Consider the following 22,693-nt stretch of genomic DNA (forward strand, 5'->3'; position numbering starts at 1 on the left):
CTCCATCTATTTTCTTATTTATACACATGAATTATTGTTTATTTATCCCTCATAAAATCCCAGGTTCCTTTGATAACAATTAGTACACAGATTTCCATTGTGCGATTATGACTAGGGTTTACCGGTACATTCCCTCAGGAACAGACCACACTATGTCAACATGGGCAAAAAAAATGTAGAAAAATAACCCAGTCACATTCTGACGCACTTGTCCGCCAACCTTTAATTAGTTTTAAAAGCATTTACTCATTTTGTATGCTCTCTTTGAACTTGTCTTACATAGTTCCTATAATATCGATTCAACTATGCAAACGTTCCGCCTGATTTATTCCCTTAAACCTTTAAATGGACCATTCAATGTGTATTGGGTGTTTAATGCAGACTCACACCTTTCCTATACCCCACTATTTGTGTGTATTCTGGGCCTTTTTCCCCTTAGTTAGCTGGGTTAAGTTTTTATACATATCACAGTTCATATCTGCTAAACACAAACAGTCAGTGATACAATGGATAACACCATTCTCTGGCTCTCAGAGCACACTCAACACTAAACACATTTCTACAGCTGATCAGAGTCTTGTTGAACTGTTCAGTAATTGATATTCAACTATCCCACGCTGATAACCAGTACCTACAGAACACAAATCAAATCTGCCATCCAAATGTCAAGATCTGCCATAGCAGTGTTCATGTTGAATCATATTTGAAGGAACAATACAAATTTCATAAAATAAAGACTATCCTCACATACACCCTTGCTGCTTTTACACTTGTCAAGTCTTAACTTCTTGTAAAATTAAAATAGAGATTTGAAGGCTACAGCTGGAGGGGGTGGGAGGGGACTTCCCTATAACCTAATAGAGGGGTGTCAGACATAAATATGAACCTATTACATTTGTTCTGATACCCCAATATTAGTAAAATGTTTTTGTGGACAAGAATCATGTACTGAAAAATTGTAACTGCACTGATACATTTTTCTCCTGAGAAGAATTGTCAAAATTTGAAAGTTAAATAATTAAAACCATATCCTGAGTATAATCTACTTGAAAAGTACAGTCATACAAATCTTTCATAAGTATCAACATGTACATATGTAGACAAGATTTATGTATTTAATTCCTAAGAAAGTTTAACATTTCATAAAAGGTATAGTATAAACCAAAACCAAGGGAACAGCTCAAGTTATCGAGTTGTATTGATTGAAATACATCCCATTAGTGCCTAAAATGTGAATTATATGTACTGACCTGCCAGGCTTGTTTTAATACCTTTATGTTACTGTTATATCTCTGTGTTTTTAGAGTCCTAATCTATTACTAGTGATGCTGCTCTTTCATTAAATTTGTCTGCCATTAGTTTGGCTTATACTACTTCAGCGATTTCCATTAACTGCTTGCTTACAATTAGTGCAGTATACCCACCTGAATCTGTTTGTTACGGGAGTTGTTTTCCTCCATCATGTCCTGAGTGGTATTGTGCAACTTCTCAAAGTCAGCCTGCAGCTGTAAAATGGCTGCCTGGGCTCGACTAAGAGCATCACTATCCTGTAAGGACATTACAAATTCAACATATAATGATAAATATCATGCAGTTAGTTAGATCATATATATGGAAATTTTCAATGTACTTCGTATCTGAAACAAGATCAACAAAATCATTACAAAATCTTCATAATTGTTGTATCAAATCACATATTATCATTATACAGTTACTGAATTATAAAATCTGCTTAAAGATAGAATGGATTATCTAATTAATCAATTTTCCTTTATTTGAATGACTTTGATATTTATATTTCTGTTCTCCTGATTTATTCCATAGATTTGGTACATCAAACTCAAGTTAGTTCATTGTTAAAAAGTACATGCATTAACAATAAGTAACCACTAAGCATAGCTAACATACTACAGGGGGTCGTCATCATAAAGGGTTCAAGCATGCATGCAGGACGCACTAAAAACAGGAACATAATTATCTCCAATAATTTTACACATTCTGAACAAGGAAAATTACAGCAATTATTATGGTTGAAATGAAAGTTACACTGAAAATAAGAGAAATACATGTAAACATGGTACTGCATCCAATCCTACTAATGATCCTGTCAAGTTATCACAGAAGGCCAATTGTTTCCTTACTATATAACTAATGGGGTATTAACACTGATAAGATCAATAATACACAAACACAACACAATATTTCATACCTGTACCAGAGTGAAATATAAGAATATGTCTTTAAGACTTGTTAAAAGTAAGGTATTTGTTAAAGTAAAAACAGTATGGGCACTGTATATCCTGATTCACTGGGTTAGGCTGCAGTGAGTCAGGATCCAGAATTCTAATCTTCCCTACACTCACTGCTCAGTGACTTTGCACCAAGTCTGAATTCAGAATTCTAACCTTCCGTAAACTCATTGGTCAGTGTAAGACTGCATTGAGTCAGGACAGAATTCTAACTTGCCCTAAACTCATTGCTCAGGGAATCTGCACTGAGTCTGAATTCAGAATTCTAACCTTCCCTTAACTCAGTGGTCAATGTATGACTGCATTGAGTCAGGACTCAGAATTCTAACCTTCCTTGTACTCACTGGTCAGTGTATGACTGCATTGAGTTAGGACTCAGAATTCTAACCTTCCTTGCACTCACTGGTCAATGTATGACTGCATTGAGTCAGGACTCAGAATGCTAACCTTCCTTGCACTCAGTGGTCAGTGATAGCTGATTGAGTTAGGATCCAGAATCCTAACTTTCCCTGCACTTAGTGATCAGTGTAAGGCTGTAATGAGTCAGAATCAACAAAGCTAACCAGAATCTACATGTATGTAGTGGAACAATACTACTCTGACAGAAATACATCAAGTTACCTTTTCATAAATGCCTGAATATTTTATAGATCTGAAACTTGATACACATCATACCTGTACATATTTCTTATCTCGCTGTATATCTGAGGGATCATATATACTAACTATATGTACAACATTGAAATCAGGGGGATGGTAGTAAAAGGTACATTAACACACCCAAGCTTCACTGTAGGCCTTATAACCAGGAAATATATCAACACCAATGGGTGGGATGATAAAATAGAGAAATCAGAACACATGCAAATCATATTTTGTAATTGGGAAACTTGTAGAGATCTACCATGTAGACACCACATATTGATATATACACTTTACATTAGTACAGGAGGTATGACAGTATGACCATTGAAGCAGAAGTGTAGAGAAAATTGTGATATAATAACTGAAACAAAAAATGTTTAGAAAAAGGGTGATATCACAATTGAAATGAAAGTGTAGAGAGAATAAAAAAATGATCTTTTTCACAGAACAGTGATAATCACATAAAATTTGAGGTGTAGGGAGGAGTTAGTATGACTACTACAGCCAATGAAACAGAGGAGTGTTAATTCTATATGTGTTGGGAGAAGTTTGTATGCCCATTGAAACAGAAGGGAACATGCTGTTGATTGATATTAACTACCTGGTCAACCTCAGGCATGGAACCCTTAGCCCCAGGAGAGTCTCTGACTACCTGAGTGAGCTGAGGGCCACTCCCTAGTCTCTGGGTAGTTCCAGGAAAGTCTCTACCTTCCTGGGGAAGCTGTGGGTCACCTCTTTGTTTGCTGGTAACCCCAAGAAGATCTCCAACTCCTGGGGTACTGGGCAGCCCATTTATATGGTAAATAGCCCCTGTAAGGGAGTCTAAGTCTGAAGAAGATGTGGCAGTTCCTTCTCTCATAGAACACTCTCCTGTCATGCAGTCACTTGAAACAGGACCTTGTGTATCTATTTCTATACCACCTGCTGACATGTTACCCTCCATTTGACTTTCCTCAAGTCTTTCCATCTTCAAACCCATGATTAAGGAAGCAATGCAAAATGGTTACAACATTGTTAGAATATATTCAGTACAGACTGAATTATTTTTTAACTATCATGCTGAAAGTTTAAAAAAGAAACATAAAAAACAATCTTGTGAAACAGAAATAACATCAGAACTGACCAAATCATTTGTTCCTGCAACCTTGGACCTGAGCAGTGCAAACTCAATGCCACGTGCCATTCTCTTGAGGTCATGATCCAGTGTGAAGATTTTATCACGCACATCCTGAAGTTGGTCATTCAGTACAACTGCAAGTGTTTGGATCTTGTTGTTTGCTTTTGTCAACTCTTCTGATGCCATCATTTTCACCTCATCTACCTGACCTTCGACATCGGATGAGCTCTTGGTAAAGATGTCCATGATCTCTTGTTCAAATTTCATATTAACCACGTTTTCTGTACTTGATGCCTTCTTTTTCTTTGTCTGTGGACTTTCTTTCTCTTTGGTTTCATCGGCCTCAGTTTTGACTTCAGGTTTCTCTGAGGAGGAAGATACTTTAGGACTTGGTGGTTTTGTTGGGATATCATTTTCACTGGAAGTGACATCTAGGTCTGCGAAAGGGTCTTGCCTATTCTCCATACCTGTCAACCATGATCTCAGCTCAGAAACATCACTCTGGTAGGCACTATCGTCCATCATCATGTCCTGAAAAACCTTTAGGCGATCCTCCAACACTGTGACCTTGTTGGACAGGGCATCAATGGCAATAGCCATGAGTTCCTGTTTGTTCAGTTCTTCGAGCATCTCCTGACTGTCGGTCTCTGTTGTCTCATCTCCACTTCCGCTCTCATCTGACTCCGACAATGGGCCAACCTTGTCACTACTTTGTTTACCTTTCTTTAATTTGCTCTTGGCTTTAAGAATAGCAAGACTATTAGAGGTAGTGCTACCATACTGGATAGATAGAAGAGAGAGGAAAGAGAAAACAGGAGCAGATTAGTGTGTATATTATTAGATATATAAATATACAGGCTACGTCATTATAAATATCATGTCCAGGAACTTAGGAGTCAAACAGAAAGAACAACACATACACAAGTTCAGGAAAACTTCCTCTATGAAGTAATGCCCTCCCAAAAAAAATAAATGAAGCCCTCCCAAAACAATAAATACAGCCCTCCCAAAACAATAAATACAGCCCTCCCAAAACAATAAATACAGCCCTCCTAAAACAATAAATACAGCCCTCCCAAAACAATAAATACAGCCCTCCTAAAACAATAAATACAGCCCTCCCAAAACAATAAATACAGCCCTCCTAAAACAATAAATACAGCCCTCCCAAAACAATAAATACAGCCCTCCTAAAACAATAAATACAGCCCTCCCAAAACAATAAATACAGCCCTCCCAAAACAATAAATACAGCCCTCCCAAAACAATAAATACAGCCCTCCTAAAACAATAAATACAGCCCTCCCAAAACAATAAATACAGCCCTCCTAAAACAATAAATACAGCCCTCCTAAAACAATAAATACAGCCCTCCCAAAACAATAAATACAGCCCTCCCAAGACAATATAATAAAGCCCTCCCAAAACAATAAATACAGCCCTCCCAAGACAATATAATAAAGCCCTCCCAAAACAATAAATACAGCCCTCCTAAAACAATAAATACAGCCCTCCCAAAACAATAAATACAGCCCTCCTAAAACAATAAATACAGCCCTCCCAAAACAATAAATACAGCCCTCCCAAAACAATAAATACAGCCCTCCCAAAACAATAAAATACAGCCCTCCCAAAACAATAAATACAGCCCTCCCAAAACAATAAATACAGCCCTCCCAAAACAATATAATAACAGCCCTCCCAAAACAATAAATACAGCCCTCCTAAAACAATAAATAAACAATAAATACAGCCCTCCCAAAACAATAAATACAGCCCTCCTAAAACAATAAATACAGCCCTCCCAAAACAATATAATACAGCCCTCCTAAAACAATAAATACAGCCCTCCCAAAACAATAAATACAGCCCTCCCAAAACAATAAATACAGCCCTCCCAAAACAATAAATACAGCCCTCCTAAAACAATAAATACAGCCCTCCCAAAACAATAAATACATAAATACAGCCCTCCTAAAACAATAAATACAGCCCTCCCAAAACAATAAATACAGCCCTCCTAAAACAATAAATACAGCCCTTCCAAAACAATAAATACAGCCCTCCTAAAACAATAAATACAGCCCTCCCAAAACAATAAAATACAGCCCTCCCAAAACAATAAATACAGCCCTCCCAAAACAATAAATACAGCCCTCCTAAAACAATAAATACAGCCCTCCCAAAACAATAAATACAGCCCTCCGAAAACAATATAATAAAGCCCTCCCAAAACAATAAATACAGCCCTCCCAAAACAATAAATACAGCCCTCCCAAAACAATAAATACAGCCCTCCCAAAACAATAAATACAGCCCTCCTAAAACAATAAATACAGCCCTCCTAAAACAATAAATACAGCCCTCCCAAAACAATAAATACAGCCCTCCTAAAACAATAAATACAGCCCTCCCAAAACAATAAATACAGCCCTCCTAAAACAATAAATACAGCCCTCCCAAAACAATAAATACAGCCCTCCTAAAACAATAAATACAGCCCTCCCAAAACAATAAATACAGCCCTCCCAAGACAATATAATAAAGCCCTCCCAAAACAATAAATACAGCCCTCCCAAGACAATATAATAAAGCCCTCCCAAAACAATAAATACAGCCCTCCAAAAACAATAAATACAGCCCTCCTAAAACAATAAATACAGCCCTCCCAAAACAATAAATACAGCCCTACCAAAACAATAAATACAGCCCTCCTAAAACAATAAATACAGCCCTCCCAAAACAATATAAGCCCTCCCAAAACAGCCCTCCCAAAACAATAAATACAGCCCTCCCAAAACAATAAATACAGCCCTCCAAAAACAATAAATACAGCCCTCCAAAAACAATAAATACAGCCCTCCAATAAATACAGCCCTCCCAAAACAATAAATACAGCCCTCCTAAAACAATAAATACAGCCCTCCTAAAACAATAAATATAGCCTTCCCAAAACAATAAATACAGCCCTCCCAAGACAATATAATAAAGCCCTCCCAAAACAATAAATACAGCCCTCCCAAGACAATATAATAAAGCCCTCCCAAAACAATAAATACAGCCCTCCTAAAACAATAAATACAGCCCTCCCAAAACAATAAATACAGCCCTCCTAAAACAATAAATACAGCCCTCCCAAAACAATAAATACAGCCCTCCTAAAACAATAAATACAGCCCTCCCAAAACAATAAATACAGCCCTCCCAAAACAATAAATACAGCCCTCCCAAGACAATATAATAAAGCCCTCCCAAAACAATAAATACAGCCCTCCTAAAACAATAAATACAGCCCTCCCAAAACAATAAATACAGCCCTCCTAAAACAATAAATACAGCCCTCCCAAAACAATAAATACAGCCCTCCCAAAACAATAAATACAGCCCTCCTAAAACAGCCCTCCTAAAACAATAAATACAGCCCTCCTAAAACAATAAATACAGCCCTCAAAACAATAAATACAGCCCTCCCAAGAAAATATAATAAAGCCCTCCCAAAACAATAAATACAGCCCTCCTAAAACAATAAATACAGCCCTCCTAAAACAATAAATACAGCCCTCCCAAAACAATAAATACAGCCCTCCCAAAACAATAAATACAGCCCTCCTAAAACAATAAATACAGCCCTCCTAAAACAAGAAATACAGCCCTCCTAAAACAATAAGCCCTCCTAAAACAATAAATACAGCCCTCCCAAAACAATAAATACAGCCCTCCTAAAACAATAAATACAGCCCTCCTAAAACAAGAAATACAGCCCTCCTAAAACAATAAATACAGCCCTCCCAAAACAATAAATACAGCCCTTCCAAGACAAGAAATACAGCCCTCCCAAAACAATAAATACAGCCCTCCCAAGACAATAAATACAGCCCTCCCAAAACAATAAATACAGCCCTCCCAAAACAATAAATACAGCCCTCCCAAAACAATAAATACAGCCCTCCTAAAACAATAAATACAGCCCTCCCAAAACAATAAATACAGCCCTCCTAAAACAATAAATACAGCCCTCCTAAAACAATATAATAAAGCCCTCCTAAAGCCCTCCTAAAACAATATAATAAAGCCCTCCCAAAACAATAAATACAGCCCTTCCAAGACAAGAAATACAGCCCTCCCAAAACAATAAATACAGCCCTCCCAAAACAAGAAATACAGCCCTCCCAAGACAATATAATAAAGCCCTCCCAAAACAATAAATACAGCCCTCCTAAAACAATAAATACAGCCCTCCTAAAACAATATAATAAAGCCCTCCCAAAACAATAAATACAGCCCTCCCAAGACAAAAAATACAGCCCTCCAAAAACAATAAATACAGCCCTCCCAAGACAATAAATACAGCCCTCCTAAAACAATAAATACAGCCCTCCTAAAACAATAAATACAGCCCTCCCAAAACAATAAATACAGCCCTCCCAAAACAATAAATACAGCCCTCCCAAAACAATAAATACAGCCCTCCCAAAACAATAAATACAGCCCTCCCAAAACAAGAAATACAGCCCTCCTAAAACAATAAATACAGCCCTCCCAAAACAATAAATACAGCCCTCCCAAAACAATAAATACAGCCCTCCCAAGACAATATAATAAAGCCCTCCCAAGACAATAAATACAGCCCTCCCAAGACAATATAATAAAGCCCTCCCAAAACAATAAATACAGCCCTCCCAAAACAATAAATACAGCCCTCCCAAAACAATAAATACAGCCCTCCTAAAACAATATAATAAAGCCCTCCCAAAACAATAAATACAGCCCTCCCAAGACAATAAATACAGCCCTCCCAAGACAATAAATACAGCCCTCCCAAGACAATAAATACAGCCCTCCCAAAACAAGAAATACAGCCCTCCCAAGACAATATAATAAAGCCCTCCCAAAACAATAAATACAGCCCTCCTAAAACAATAAATATAGCCTTCCCAAAACAATAAATACAGCCCTCCCAAGACAATATAATAAAGCCCTCCCAAAACAATAAATACAGCCCTCCCAAAACAATAAATACAGCCCTCCCAAAACAATAAATACAGCCCTCCTAAAACAATAAATACAGCCCTCCCAAAACAATAAATACAGCCCTCCTAAAACAATAAATACAGCCCTCCTAAAACAATAAATACAGCCCTCCTAAAACAAGAAATACAGCCCTCCTAAAACAATAAATACAGCCCTCCCAAAACAATAAATACAGCCCTCCTAAAACAAGAAATACAGCCCTCCTAAAACAATAAATACAGCCCTCCCAAAACAATAAATACAGCCCTCCTCAAACAATAAATACAGCCCTCCTAAAACAATCCTCCCAATACACCTAAAATCAAGCTCTCAACATCACTGATGTAAACTTTCAGGCTTTGACAACAATTTTCCACTGAGATATAAAGAACTAGTGAAACTTGTCTGAAGACTCTTGCCGTAAACTTACATACTTGTCTAAAATCCTTCAAAGCCATTCTGAAGAAATTGCTTTTCTTAGAACTTAAGTTATGGTAAAAGACTTGTGCTAAAATCTTCTATATATTTGTTTCAAGATAAAATGACAATTTTCTTCCTAACAAGCTTACTGAAGATGTTTCTGAATTACCCCCTACAACTCTCTAGTGTTGTTAAAGGGTTTGCTCCAGACTACTACATCCTCTTGGAAAAGTGAATGATTTCAGAATTGCAGAACAGATGGACTTTTTCACTACCTAATTTGCCTGGACAGGACTAAGTAAGATAGCCATGGTTACATATCATACACAAACAGTACTGAAATGAGTCCTGGAGCGGCTCCTGATCAAAACATTTAGATTGTGTCAGTACATTAAATAAAACATGCTGGTGTGCAGTACATTTCTGGTTAAGTATTCACTGGTGCATAACATAGTTACATGAAGTTCACACATTAATGAATTGTTAGATATGATTCATCAGGAAAATAACACATTAAGTCTAGGAGTATTTAACAAACCATGTAATTATTAGAACTAGCTTTTTACATGGTAAATGCAAGGTCATTTTAAATGTTAAAGCAGTAGCCAATATGAGTTAGACTATACAATGTTACATGACAGTGTTAAGAGGCAGGCTCCACACAGTGATTGGAGCTGAGGTGTGGTGGCTTACCTTATCTCTAGCCTGTTGTAAGGCTTCCAGATCAGCCTTCATCTTGGCAAGTTGCTCCAGCAAGTCTGAGGACAGATCTGAAATACACATTCCAAAGGTTCGTATTACTATCCAAGTCAAAAACCAAGACAGCAGAGGGGGCAGACAATGTCAATAATGTCTTAATCATTCATTACAGAATTCTGTAATATCATAAAGAAATCAGTTATGTGGTGTATCATGAGTTCTTACGCAGGAAAAAATTACATAGAACAAAACTATGTAAATGTAAAATATAAACACATTCCTGCATACAATATGGCATAAATTTCTACTCACTGAGATTGTCAAGATCTGTCTTGTCCATCTTGTTCTTAATTTCCTCCTGTCAAACAAAAACCAGTTCCATGATGTTATCAAAACTACGATAGATACCTTTGAGAGGATAATTTATCTTGATCTTGGCCAGAGAAAATAAAATGGTTCTCAGAGACAATTTAATAATGATACACTAGCAACATTAAACCTGTTTTTTAAGGAGATAGTAATATTTCTGAAACTTCATAACCTACTGTACATCAACAGTTCAGATAAATTACATAACTACAGATAAATTAAATTATATAACTACAGATAAATTACATAACTACAAATGGTTTAAGTTTTTACCTCAAGGACCTCAACTCTCTTCTCCAAGGAATTGTGGGACTCATTAAGTTTTCCAAGAGTTTCAAGAACCTCCAATAGCTGGTCTGATGGACCGGCACTTGACGAACTCATACGGGTACTGGGACGTGAGGACGTAGGTCTGGAAACCTGAGAAGATAACGGACATTATGACATCAGTCAAACCATTTTGGCACAAATATTGGCCAAAATAAAGCAGTCCCCTACACTGTCACAAATACAGGTAAAGATAAATCAATACCTTGCAACTCCATACTGTCACACATTCAGATAAATATAAACCCATACTTTATGGCTCCATACTGTCACACATTCAGATAAATATAAACCCATACTTTATGGCTCCATACTGTCACAAATACAGGTAAAGATAAACCCATACTTTATGGCTCCATACTGTCACAAATACAGGTAAATATAAACCCATACTTTATGGCTCCATACTGTCACAAATACAGGTAAATATAAACCCATACTTTATGGCTCCATACTGTCACAAATACAGGTAAATATAAACCCATACTTTATGGCTCCATACTGTCAAAAATACAGGTAAATATAAACCCATACTTTATGGCTCCATACTGTCAAAAATACAGGTAAATATAAACCCATACTTTATGGCTCCATACTGTCAAAAATACAGGTAAATATAAACCCATACTTTATGGCTCCATACTGTCAAAAATACAGGTAAATATAAACCCATACTTTATGGCTCCATTCTGTCACAAATACAGGTAAATATAAACCCATACTTTATGGCTCCATACTGTCACAAATACAGGTAAATATAAACCCATACTTTATGGCTCCATACTGTCACAAATACAGGTAAATATAAACCCATACTTTATGGCTCCATACTGTCACAAATACAGGTAAATATAAACCCATACTTTATGGCTCCATACTGTCACAAATACAGGTAAATATAAACCCATACTTTATGGCTCCATACTGTCACAAATACAGGTAAATATAAACCCATACTTTATGGCTCCATACTGTCACAAATACAGGTATATATAAACCCATACTTTATGGCTCCATACTGTCACAAATACAGGTAAATATAAACCCATACTTTATGGCTCCATTCTGTCACAAATACAGGTATATATAAACCCATACTTTATGGCTCCATACTGTCACAAATACAGGTAAATATAAACCCATACTTTATGGCTCCATACTGTCACAAATACAGGTATATATAAACCCATACTTTATGGCTCCATACTGTCACAAATACAGGTAAATATAAACCCATACTTTATGGCTCCATACTGTCACAAATACAGGTCAAAATAAAGCCAATAAACCTAGTTTAAATGAAAGCAAAATGAGGGGTAATTAAGGTGTTACAGGCCTTAAATTTCGTACAAGAATATACTCTTATAGTGGCAATCAATCACAAATTGAAGTCAACATAAACAAAATACAAAATGTATACAGTAAATTAATTGATCAAATATATTTCTAAATAATCACTTGATTCTAAGATCTCCAGGTTAATGGCTAAACTGTTGAATAGTTGTACTGTGTAACATCATTATCACAGGCACCTATCTATCAGTAAATATTGACCATCTCTGTAATCCCTGATATTACTAAGCAGCTGGTGATTCCTGCTGTAATATTGACTGACCACTATACCCTCTAGGCGGTGATGACACTGCTATAGAATGTGTATCTCTAATACAGGACAGAAAAGTGCAGGAGACAGAATAAGAACATGCCATGTGGTCCCAAAGGACCACAAGTGTTACATACAGGCTTGATTCACATTATTAACCATGCTCCTATTGAAGAATTTCAATTGAAAATTTATAAGTAGTTAACGAGAAAGATGCTGCAAAATATAGATCATGCTACTTGATGAGTGGGCATTATATAACAAAAGGTTAAAGTGACATAATCAGGGTAAGATGATTTGTAACACATTCTTGATGTGTCAAAATATAGTATGTTTCTGCAGTTGATCTGTAAGCAGAGCTATGCAAAGCCTTAAGTTAGAGTTATACACCGTCGTTCTTAATCAATCGTTTTTCAGGCGTTCAGTTTCTTTCTGCTTTAAGAAATCAGGAAATAATTACTGGTATCATATTGATCAGAAGATCATGTTTCCTAACACTTGTCCTTGGGGTATAATTAAGTCAACATGTAACCTAGCTAAAATCATTAAGTTTACCTAGACAAGTATATACTTCCTACAGTCCCTGCCATTAGGACGTCATTGCCTGCACACTGTTGCAAGTTCAATGAAGAAACACTGATTTGTAACCCTAGTGTATTACAATAGCTGGTCTATACATCTGAAGGTTAGGAAGAGGAAAATCATAGTTAATGCTATTCAATGAAGACACAAACACAGAGTCAATGTTCTCTATTGGTTAATAATACATGAGTAGAACTGTTGGTAGTCTGGAGACACACAGACATTTTCATGAAGAACACACAAATCAAAGTCTCTATCAAAACAAGGGTATTATGTAACAAATATTTCTTTGGTGTAAGTCTTATGTATAATGTAAACAAAAAATATGTCACTTTCAACACTTTCAAAGTGATATGGTCACCATCATCAGAACAAAATAAGCACTAAGATAATGGTTTTCAAATGAACAGTGACTGAAGTTCATAATTTAAAAACGTATTTCAATAATTCAACAAAGAAAAAACTGTAAACTAATCAACTTTAAAACTCTTACAAAAGGTGCATTAAAAAGTTAAGAGGCTTGTAAAACAACACATTTTTATCTTGAAAATGACAATAAGAACAATACATTACACAGTGCATTTTTCTTTTCCTCAAAAAAGAAAAGAATCAAAATGTTCAAAGTTCATTGAATTCACACACCTGGTAAAAAAAAAATTGGTAGTAATTAAGTTGTGTGTAAAAATCGACCTTAACTGTAACATGACTTATTGCTACCCTTCATTAACAATCGTCCTAAACGACTTATTGCTACCCTCGATAAACAATCAACCAATACATGACTTATTTCTACCCCTTTATTTATATCAACTATAACATGACGTACTGCTACCTCCTGATTTATAATCAACTATAACATGACATACTGCTACCTCCTGATTTACAATCAACTATAACATGACATACTGCTACCTCCCCATTTCCAATCAACTATAACATGATGTACTGCTACCTCCTGATTTATAATCAACTATCACATGACGTACTGCTACCTCCTGATTTATAATCAACTATAACATGATGTACTGCTACCTCCTGATTTATAATCAACTATCACATGACGTACTGCTACCTCCTGATTTATAATCAACTATAACATGATGTACTGCTACCTCCTGATTTATAATCAACTATCACATGACGTACTGCTACCTCCTGATTTATAATCAACTATAACATGATGTACTGCTACCTCCTGATTTATAATCAACTATAACATGACGTACTACTACCTCCTAATTTATAATCAACTATCACATGACATACTGCTACCTCCTGATTTATAATCAAATATCACATGATGTACTGCTACCTCCTGATTTATAATCAACTATCACATGACGTACTGCTACCTCCTGATTTATAATCAACTATAACATGATGTACTGCTACCTCCTGATTTATAATCAACTATCACATGACGTACTGCTACCTCCTGATTTATAATCAACTATAACATGATGTACTGCTACCTCCTGATTTATAATCAACTATAACATGACGTACTACTACCTCCTAATTTATAATCAACTATCACATGACATACTGCTACCTCCTGATTTATAATCAAATATCACATGACGTACTGCTACCTCCTGATTTATAATCAACCCCCCCCCCACTCCTTCCCCTATTGATTTATAATCACACACCCCCCCTCCTTCCCCTATTGATTTATAATCACACCCCCCCCCCCCCCCCCCCCGTCCTTCCCCTATTGATTTATAATCACCCCCCTGTCCTTCCCCTATTGATTTATAATCAACCCCCCCCCCCCCCGTCCTTCCCCTATTGATTTATAATCACCCTCCTTCCCCTATTGATTTATAATCACACCCCCCCCCCTCCTTCCCCTATTGATTTATAATCACCTTACATGATATGCCTTTTTGTTATATTCTTTTTTTTTTACATACATTTAACTCTGACAAGTTAATGTTGTTTTCTGTGTTATAGATTAAAATTTGTACTGTACAACAATCAATTAACTGGCATGCCTTGACGTCATGTGCACATCAATTTATACATGCATGCATACAAACCTTTTTACGACGCTAAAAAGAAAAGGCAAACATCCTTTATAACAAAGCGGACAAATGGAAGAACTGATATTAAATACTTCAGGTACTATAATATTAGACCAAATTTTGTTACATTAAACAGTCAGTCATTTACCAAAGACTGAAAGGTGGTTCTTGCAGCAAATGCATTTATTTATCTGTACTTTTAGAGTAATTTTCAAACATATTGTCAGATGACAACATTCTGCTATGTACTCTCATATATACACATGAGAACTTCTGTTACTGTCATTGTATAACATAATTCTTCGTTCAAAGTCTTGAATATCAAAACCAGTGTTAAAAATACAGACTACCTATATATAAAGCTTGGAATGGTGGGTAAGCCTTTACCACTAAGCTGTTGGGTATATATTTCAGAGAATGTATTTGTATGAGCGGTGTAACATGTTGATACTAAATATAATATACCTAATATGAGTACCTACAGCCGTACTTCTCAGTGTCAAACAATAGACACATTATCACTAACATGATTAACAGGTCAGGCCTAAATCCTTATCAGACAGGTGTGTTAGGTTATTAAGATATGCACTGACCATGTATATTTATACTGCTGTGACGTAGCCACCATAAACTTCAAGTTTAAAATGGGTGAAATTGAAATTTCCACTCATAATAGCCACACAAATTTTCTTGTTACAGTAAATTCAAATATATTCATGAGATTTGCTGTAGAAACGCCACACCAAACTTTCTTTATTTTGTTACTACAGTGCTATATTCATGAGATTTTTACTGATGTGATAAACTGTCAGATCTATTAAGATAAGGCATTGAAAGCAATTATGTTCCTGACATTAGATGACACGAGTCAAGCTGGGCTCTGCGTCATAAAGTATTGCTATAATACTGGTCACTATAGAGTTCCGTCAGAAGGGACCATTCACGTAATGACAACAACAGAGGTGACCCTGACATGGACAATCCTCACCAAGGATTCCTCTAGGGAATACACACAAGCCTGCCTATCATTAGCACTTATATCTATAGTTTCATTTGATATGAATATTAAAATCCATTAAAGACACATTTTCAGCAGTCAATATATATCTATGAGGGTATTCCATCCACACTACACTTAATGGTTAAAGAGAATGGTGTCTGAATACATTTACTTAATTACCATCTATATCAATAGGAAGTTCTCAGAGGAAAAATTTACATATATGGAACATTATATTGGAAACTGATCATGTAAGCCTCGTTAGACTAGACACATCATTCTAAGACTGGACAAAGGACACAACACTTTGATGGTCATCAATCGCACTAATGGTTACAGGTTCAATAACATCGCTCTGATCTCTGCATATTTATAGTGATGATGAAATTAATCAGGCCTACCCAATGTCACATGTTAATGTGAAGTGAAAGACTTGGCAATCATGAACACATGTCAAAGGGTTGACTTATAGCCAATCTAGACTTTACAGGGACACATGAATATACATTTGATTTGATATTTTGTCACATTAAGTTGTACAGGAGTTAACCGAGTAATTTGTCACACAGTTGTACAGGGATTTGTCAAGATATTTTGTCACACAAATGTACGGCAATTTGACAAGGTGTTTTGTAACACAACTATAATAGGATTTGATTATATATCTCCTCAAGTAATGAGTTTTGCAAGAATTAGACTCAATAATTTGTCACAGTTTAACAGCATATGAATAGGTATTTATGTCACAAAATTTTACAGGGATTGGACTACATATTTTACCACATAGTTGTACAAGGGTTCACACAGAATTCAGGTACTTTGCCACATGGCTGTACAGGATTTTTGTTCATTGCATTGGATACTGACTAAGTGACTATAACAACTTGAACATTGACATAATAGAAAAGGCCCAATATATGTGTGACCTTTAAGGGTAAATGTAATAATGATAAAAGTGTTACATTGAAATGGAACTGTTAATGATTATTTTTAAAACCTGACCTTGACCTTTTAATATGGTGACCTTGACCTATAGTATGACAACTACTCACTTGATTCTTGCCATCTTTACTTCAGGGTGTCAAAAGAAATTCTCTCCAATAAAACATTTCAAATTCACCTTGACCTTTGACCTTATGACCTTAATGACCTGTGGCCGAGTGACTTCTGATTTTCTTTTAGTCTATTATGCTTCATAATGTCATAATAGCAGATATTTACCATTGTCATTCAGATATATATTTTTAGCTGTATATTCCCATTTCTACTTTAAAGTAATGGTGACTATGACCTTTGACCTACGAACACCAAATACAATCGAGAGCTAGGTCTTCCTAAAATGAAGCAATGGAATTAGTTGAAGAGTAATCATCCAATCCAATTTGTAAGAGTAACAATGAACTTTGACCTTAGGACCCAGAAACCACTCTAAAAAAGCCTTTAAAGGCAAGTTTGAGAGCAGTTTGCCTAACAGAAATTCACATCTTTAAATATATATATATAAAAATACTAGAGGGCATCTGCAATGCCAGACTTTGATAAATGTTTGCTATGCCACCTTTAGAAAGGGCTTGATTTTCATACTGAGAAAAAAATTCCAGTAAAGTACAAAACTGACATCTTTCAAGACAATCTTTATGAATTAAATATCATTGGTACAGAAATGTACATTTTTAACAAACCATTAAATAAAAATCATTTCAACTGAATTTTAATTGACAGCATTATCAGATATGGTTTAATTAACATAAAAAAACCACATGTGTTAAGTAAGCTGATCCTTGTGATCTGATGTTTTCACCTTTGGGCCCAACCCCTGTAAGTAGATAGAGATTCCTTCACTGCAGTAGTTTGTCAGCCATAACTACGCAGATCCACAATCCTAAACAAACAATTGGTAAACATTTATTAAACATTTATTGGCTGTTTTTATGTGTGAGATTTGTTATTAGTTTCCAAGTCCACACAATGTGTGTAGTTCACCATGACACTTACTGGTTCTGTCTGACTAGACATCTCTATGACAACACGTTCCTGAGGCTGAAGACTTTCCCAGTCACGCTTCACACCATTGAGAGCATCCTCGAGTCCAGGCCATGTGACAAACAATGAGAGCTCTTCTGTAGTGGGAAGTGTGCCAAACTTCTCATTTAGGTCTTTCTGTGACATCAAGAAAACAATAACCATATACTGAGTTTTATAATGGATATCACCTTGGCAGCTTGATGGTGATTACTTTGTCTTGTGATAGAAATTGCATTATTGATGATCAAGTTTATTTGTTATTGGTACACTAGCAATAAGTACATGATAGCATCCAGCTACAATGTCATCATGTCAGCCAATCATAGATCATCAATTAGTCAAAATAGCATTTAGACAATGCCTTTTGACAGTTGGGCTAATTGATACAAATTTATTTAACAGTGCTGTTGAAGTAGTTTTACAAAATTATTAATTGAATAGCTAAAATAGTCAAATCATCATTAAGAATCACTCCAACCAAATAGCAGCTAGAATAGATTATAATTAGCTTGTAAAATATATATTATGTGATTAAAGTTGGTTGAAAAATTAAACACAAAGCTAATTTTTCAAGTTTTTGATGATAATGTATTTCAAAGAGGAAACACTATGTTTCATGACTTTCAACAATCTAAAATTACACAACATAATGAATTGTCTATGATATGAAGTAATATACAGGAATTTGATTATATTGGAGACAACAAGTCGCTTGATTTTATATTTTGTAAATAACACACAGGATATCTGACAGCAAATATGACAACAAGCCTGCAAATGAAGTTGACCTGTTTAAACATGAGGGAGAGATCTTATAAATGGTGAGAATCATGTGTTAGAATTTCTTCCAATCATTTGATGGTAGAAACAAACTTGATAAATAATACATGCATACAATCATTGTATGGTTATACAAAGCTGGTGTATGCAGTGTTACAATATGTATTGGAAAGCGATACAAGTATAACATACAGACATTGTTTGTTGAAAAAGGTAGAAATGAATAGCAAGTATACTGTAGATTGTAGAATTGATTGATAGCGTGTACAGACACCTTTACCGATTCATATATATTGTGCTGTGCATAGACAATCGATCAATGAAGAATGATCATTTATTCAACGACATGCTTATGGAAAATTTCATTGTAAAAAAATTGATACTGGTGTGTATAATAAAGTTGAAAAAGGTGTGTTAGGTAAAGTTGATATGGGTGTGTATGATAAGTTGATACAGGTGTGTATGATAAAGTTGATACAGGTGTGTATGATAAAGTTGATTCAGATATGTATGATAAATTTGATACTGGTGTGTATGATTAAGTTGGTACAGGTGTGTATGATTAAGTTGATACAGGTGTGTGTGATAAAGTTGATTTAGATATATATGAAAAAGTTGATACTTGTGTATATGATAAAATTGATACAGGTGTGTATGATAAATTTAATACAGGTGTGTATGATAAAGTTGATACAGATATGTATGATAAAGTTGATACAGGTGTGTATGATAAAGTTGATACAGATATGTATGATAAAGTTGATACAGGTGTGTATGATAAAGTTGATACAGATGTGTATGATAAAGTTGATACGGGTGTGTATGATAAAGTTGATACAGATATATATGATAAAGTTGATACAGATATGTATGATAAAGTTGATACAGGTGTGTATGATAAAGTTGATACAGATATGTATGATAAAGTTGATACAGGTGTGTATGATAAAGTTGATACAGATATATATGATAAAGTTGATACAGATATGTATGATAAAGTTGATACAGGTGTGTATGATAAAGTTGATACAGATATGTATGATAAAGTTGATACAGGTGTGTATGATAGTAGTGAATAACAAGACCTCTTACAATACAACTCTCACAAAACATTAATATTGTTTAACACATTACAAGTAACTTTACTACACTGTTTAATTACCTTGATGTTGTAATTTGGGACCTTGCCTAGAGTCTATAACACACATATATATACTCTAATGCACATCATCAACAAAACTCAGAAGATTAATTCAAACAATGCAGCTAAGGATTTACAAGCTTTAACTATTCAGGATGTCAGAGGACATTAATTATCTTTGTTATGAAAAAGACTTTGTTTTGAGACCTTATACTCAACATTTATTACTGCCTGTGTTTTATTTTGCTAATGTCTAGAAACAATGGTGTCCTACTTATACAATTACTCACAACATTATTTTCCAGATCATTCAGTCGTGAAAGGATGTCCTGCAGATTCAGCTGTAAAACAAATTTAAGAAGTGTAAAAATGACATGTTTCATTATTGAAACAAAAAATTACTATTTTACCTCTGACAACATGCAATCTATGAACATTTTTTTCATCTTATAAGTTCATCCTATAAGTCTCATCACTCTGATCTGAGTAATAAGTTTCCCCTCTCCCATACTGGCTGTCAGTTTCCCCTCTCCCATACTGGCTGTCAGTTTCACCACTCCGATACTGGCTGTCAGTTTCCCCTCTCCCATACTGGCTGTCAGTTTCACCACTCCGATACTGGCTGTCAGTTTCCCCTCTCCCATACTGGCTGTCAGTTTTACCACTCCCATACTGGCTGTCAGTTTCACCACTCCCATACTGGCTGTCAGTTTTACCACTCCCATACTGGCTGTCAGTTTCCCCTCTCCCATACTGGCTGTCAGTTTCACCACTCCGATACTGGCTGTCAGTTTCCCCTCTCCGATACTGGCTGTCAGTTTTACCACTCCCATACTGGCTGTCAGTTTCACCACTCTCATACTGGCTGTCAGTTTCCCCTCTCCCATACTGGCTGTCAGTTTCACCACTCCCATACTGGCTGTCAGTTTCCCCTCTCCCATACTGGCTGTCAGTTTCACCACTCCGATACTGGCTGTCAGTTTCCCCTCTCCCATACTGGCTGTCAGTTTTACCACTCCCATACTGGCTGTCAGTTTCACCACTCTCATACTGGCTGTCAGTTTCACCACTCCTATACTGGCTGTCAGTTTCACCACTCCGATACTGGCTGTCAGTTTCACCACTCCCATACTGGCTGTCAGTTTCACCACTGCCATACTGGCTGTCAGTTTCACCACTCCCATACTGGCTGTCAGTTTCACCACTCCCATACTGGCTGTCAGTTTCACCACTCCCATACTGGCTGTCAGTTTTACCACTCCCATACTGGCTGTCAGTTTCACCACTCCCATACTGGCTGTCAGTTTCACCACTGCCATACTGGCTGTCAGTTTCACCACTCCCATACTGGCTGTCAGTTTCACCACTCCTATACTGGCTATCAGTTTCACCACTCCGATACTGGCTGTCAGTTTCACCACTCCCATACTGGCTGTCAGTTTCACCACTCCCATACTGGCTATCAGTTTCACCACTCCCATACAGTTACTCACATATATAAGTTTCATCACACCTATACTTAAAAGCTATAAATTCCATACCTCCCATATATACTTGCTGTAAGTTTCATCACTCCCAACAGCTCTAATTTTCATCACTCCAAAATATACAAGCTATTAATTTTATCCCTCCTATATCTGCTATGAATATTTGTGGTCATGACCTGCCATTATCATTATATTACACTTCATCAGTTCACATTGATTTACCTGCCTAAGTAAGCCAAGAGAAAAAGTGACCTAGTTCAGTTGGGTCTATAGGCTACACACATTACATACATATAATACATATCATTCCCGAGTAACATTAAAGTAATTGTGATGATAATACATTTAAATATCAATATTTCAGTTAAATGAATGACATGTATTGACAGCACCACCATTTAAACATAATTATACTGACAAAAGGCAGAGAGCACCATTAACTATACAATGGCATACTTATGTATAGGTCGTATATTATGAAAAAACTTAAAAAGAATGATCAATTACAGGCACGCCCTTTATAACCAGACTAAGGTTTTGCCTTGTAACAAATGAAATTATGAAAAATATTGTCTAGTGATATTTTTGAAAACTAAATTGAAATGGTTACTTACTTATCTACATTAAACATAATTGTTGTCTCATAATAATATTGCAAACTTAACGAGCCAACCAACAATGAAACAGTCCAGAGAACTACTGTGATATTCTGACTAGGACAAATTACCATATCACCCCTGGAAATAAGCACCCTTCCCACTTCTGTGTCTATCAGGAGTTGCATGCAATTAAGCTCCCCCACCAAAAATGTGAAAGAAAAGAACTTTGTTCTTCTTCCAGATTAACAGAAACTCCTCAAAAAAAAAAAAAAAAAACCCAGAAAATTACAAAGATCCTGTTTGTATAATGTTTAAAACATTGTTTGGATTGACAAACCATACTGAGATAATTATTCCTGAAACAGACTAATATCGTCTAACCTAATGTGTTTCGACAAAGTTGCTGTTTCAGGCAGCTGTTTCTTGGTCACAGTTTCAGTGCTGGTAAAATACATGTCTACAACTAACTTTCAATAAGGTAAACCATGAAACACTATAAATTAGTAAAGAATGAAGCCACTCACCCCATCAAGCTGGTTCTTCATGTCCTCATTGGCCTTCTTTAATTCATCCATTCTTTTCATCAAATCATCAAAAAGAGACATCAACTGGA

The 22,693-nt window shown here is 35.9% G+C and overlaps 1 protein-coding gene across 1 annotated transcript in view; it reads right to left on the bottom strand.

Moving 5' to 3' along the window:
• The window catches only part of LOC132546889 (glutamine-rich protein 2-like), a 47,044-nt gene that overhangs the window by 13,476 nt on the left and 10,875 nt on the right, over positions 1 to 22,693 (bottom strand). The window contains exons 2-10 of the mRNA XM_060210616.1: positions 22,605 to 22,688; positions 20,285 to 20,335; positions 18,044 to 18,208; positions 15,064 to 15,075; positions 10,783 to 10,929; positions 10,453 to 10,498; positions 10,135 to 10,211; positions 4,018 to 4,791; positions 1,425 to 1,547 (exon numbers count right to left, since the gene is read on the bottom strand). Of these exons, the coding sequence (XP_060066599.1) occupies positions 1,425 to 1,547; positions 4,018 to 4,791; positions 10,135 to 10,211; positions 10,453 to 10,498; positions 10,783 to 10,929; positions 15,064 to 15,075; positions 18,044 to 18,208; positions 20,285 to 20,335; positions 22,605 to 22,688 (1,479 nt within the window). The remainder of the gene's footprint in view (positions 1 to 1,424; positions 1,548 to 4,017; positions 4,792 to 10,134; positions 10,212 to 10,452; positions 10,499 to 10,782; positions 10,930 to 15,063; positions 15,076 to 18,043; positions 18,209 to 20,284; positions 20,336 to 22,604; positions 22,689 to 22,693) is intronic.

Source organism: Ylistrum balloti, unplaced genomic scaffold (assembly GCF_031769215.1).
Source record: "Ylistrum balloti isolate Yb309-2 unplaced genomic scaffold, AGI_CSIRO_Ybal_v1 Utg369920, whole genome shotgun sequence".
Lineage (NCBI taxonomy): Eukaryota > Metazoa > Mollusca > Bivalvia > Pectinida > Pectinidae > Ylistrum > Ylistrum balloti.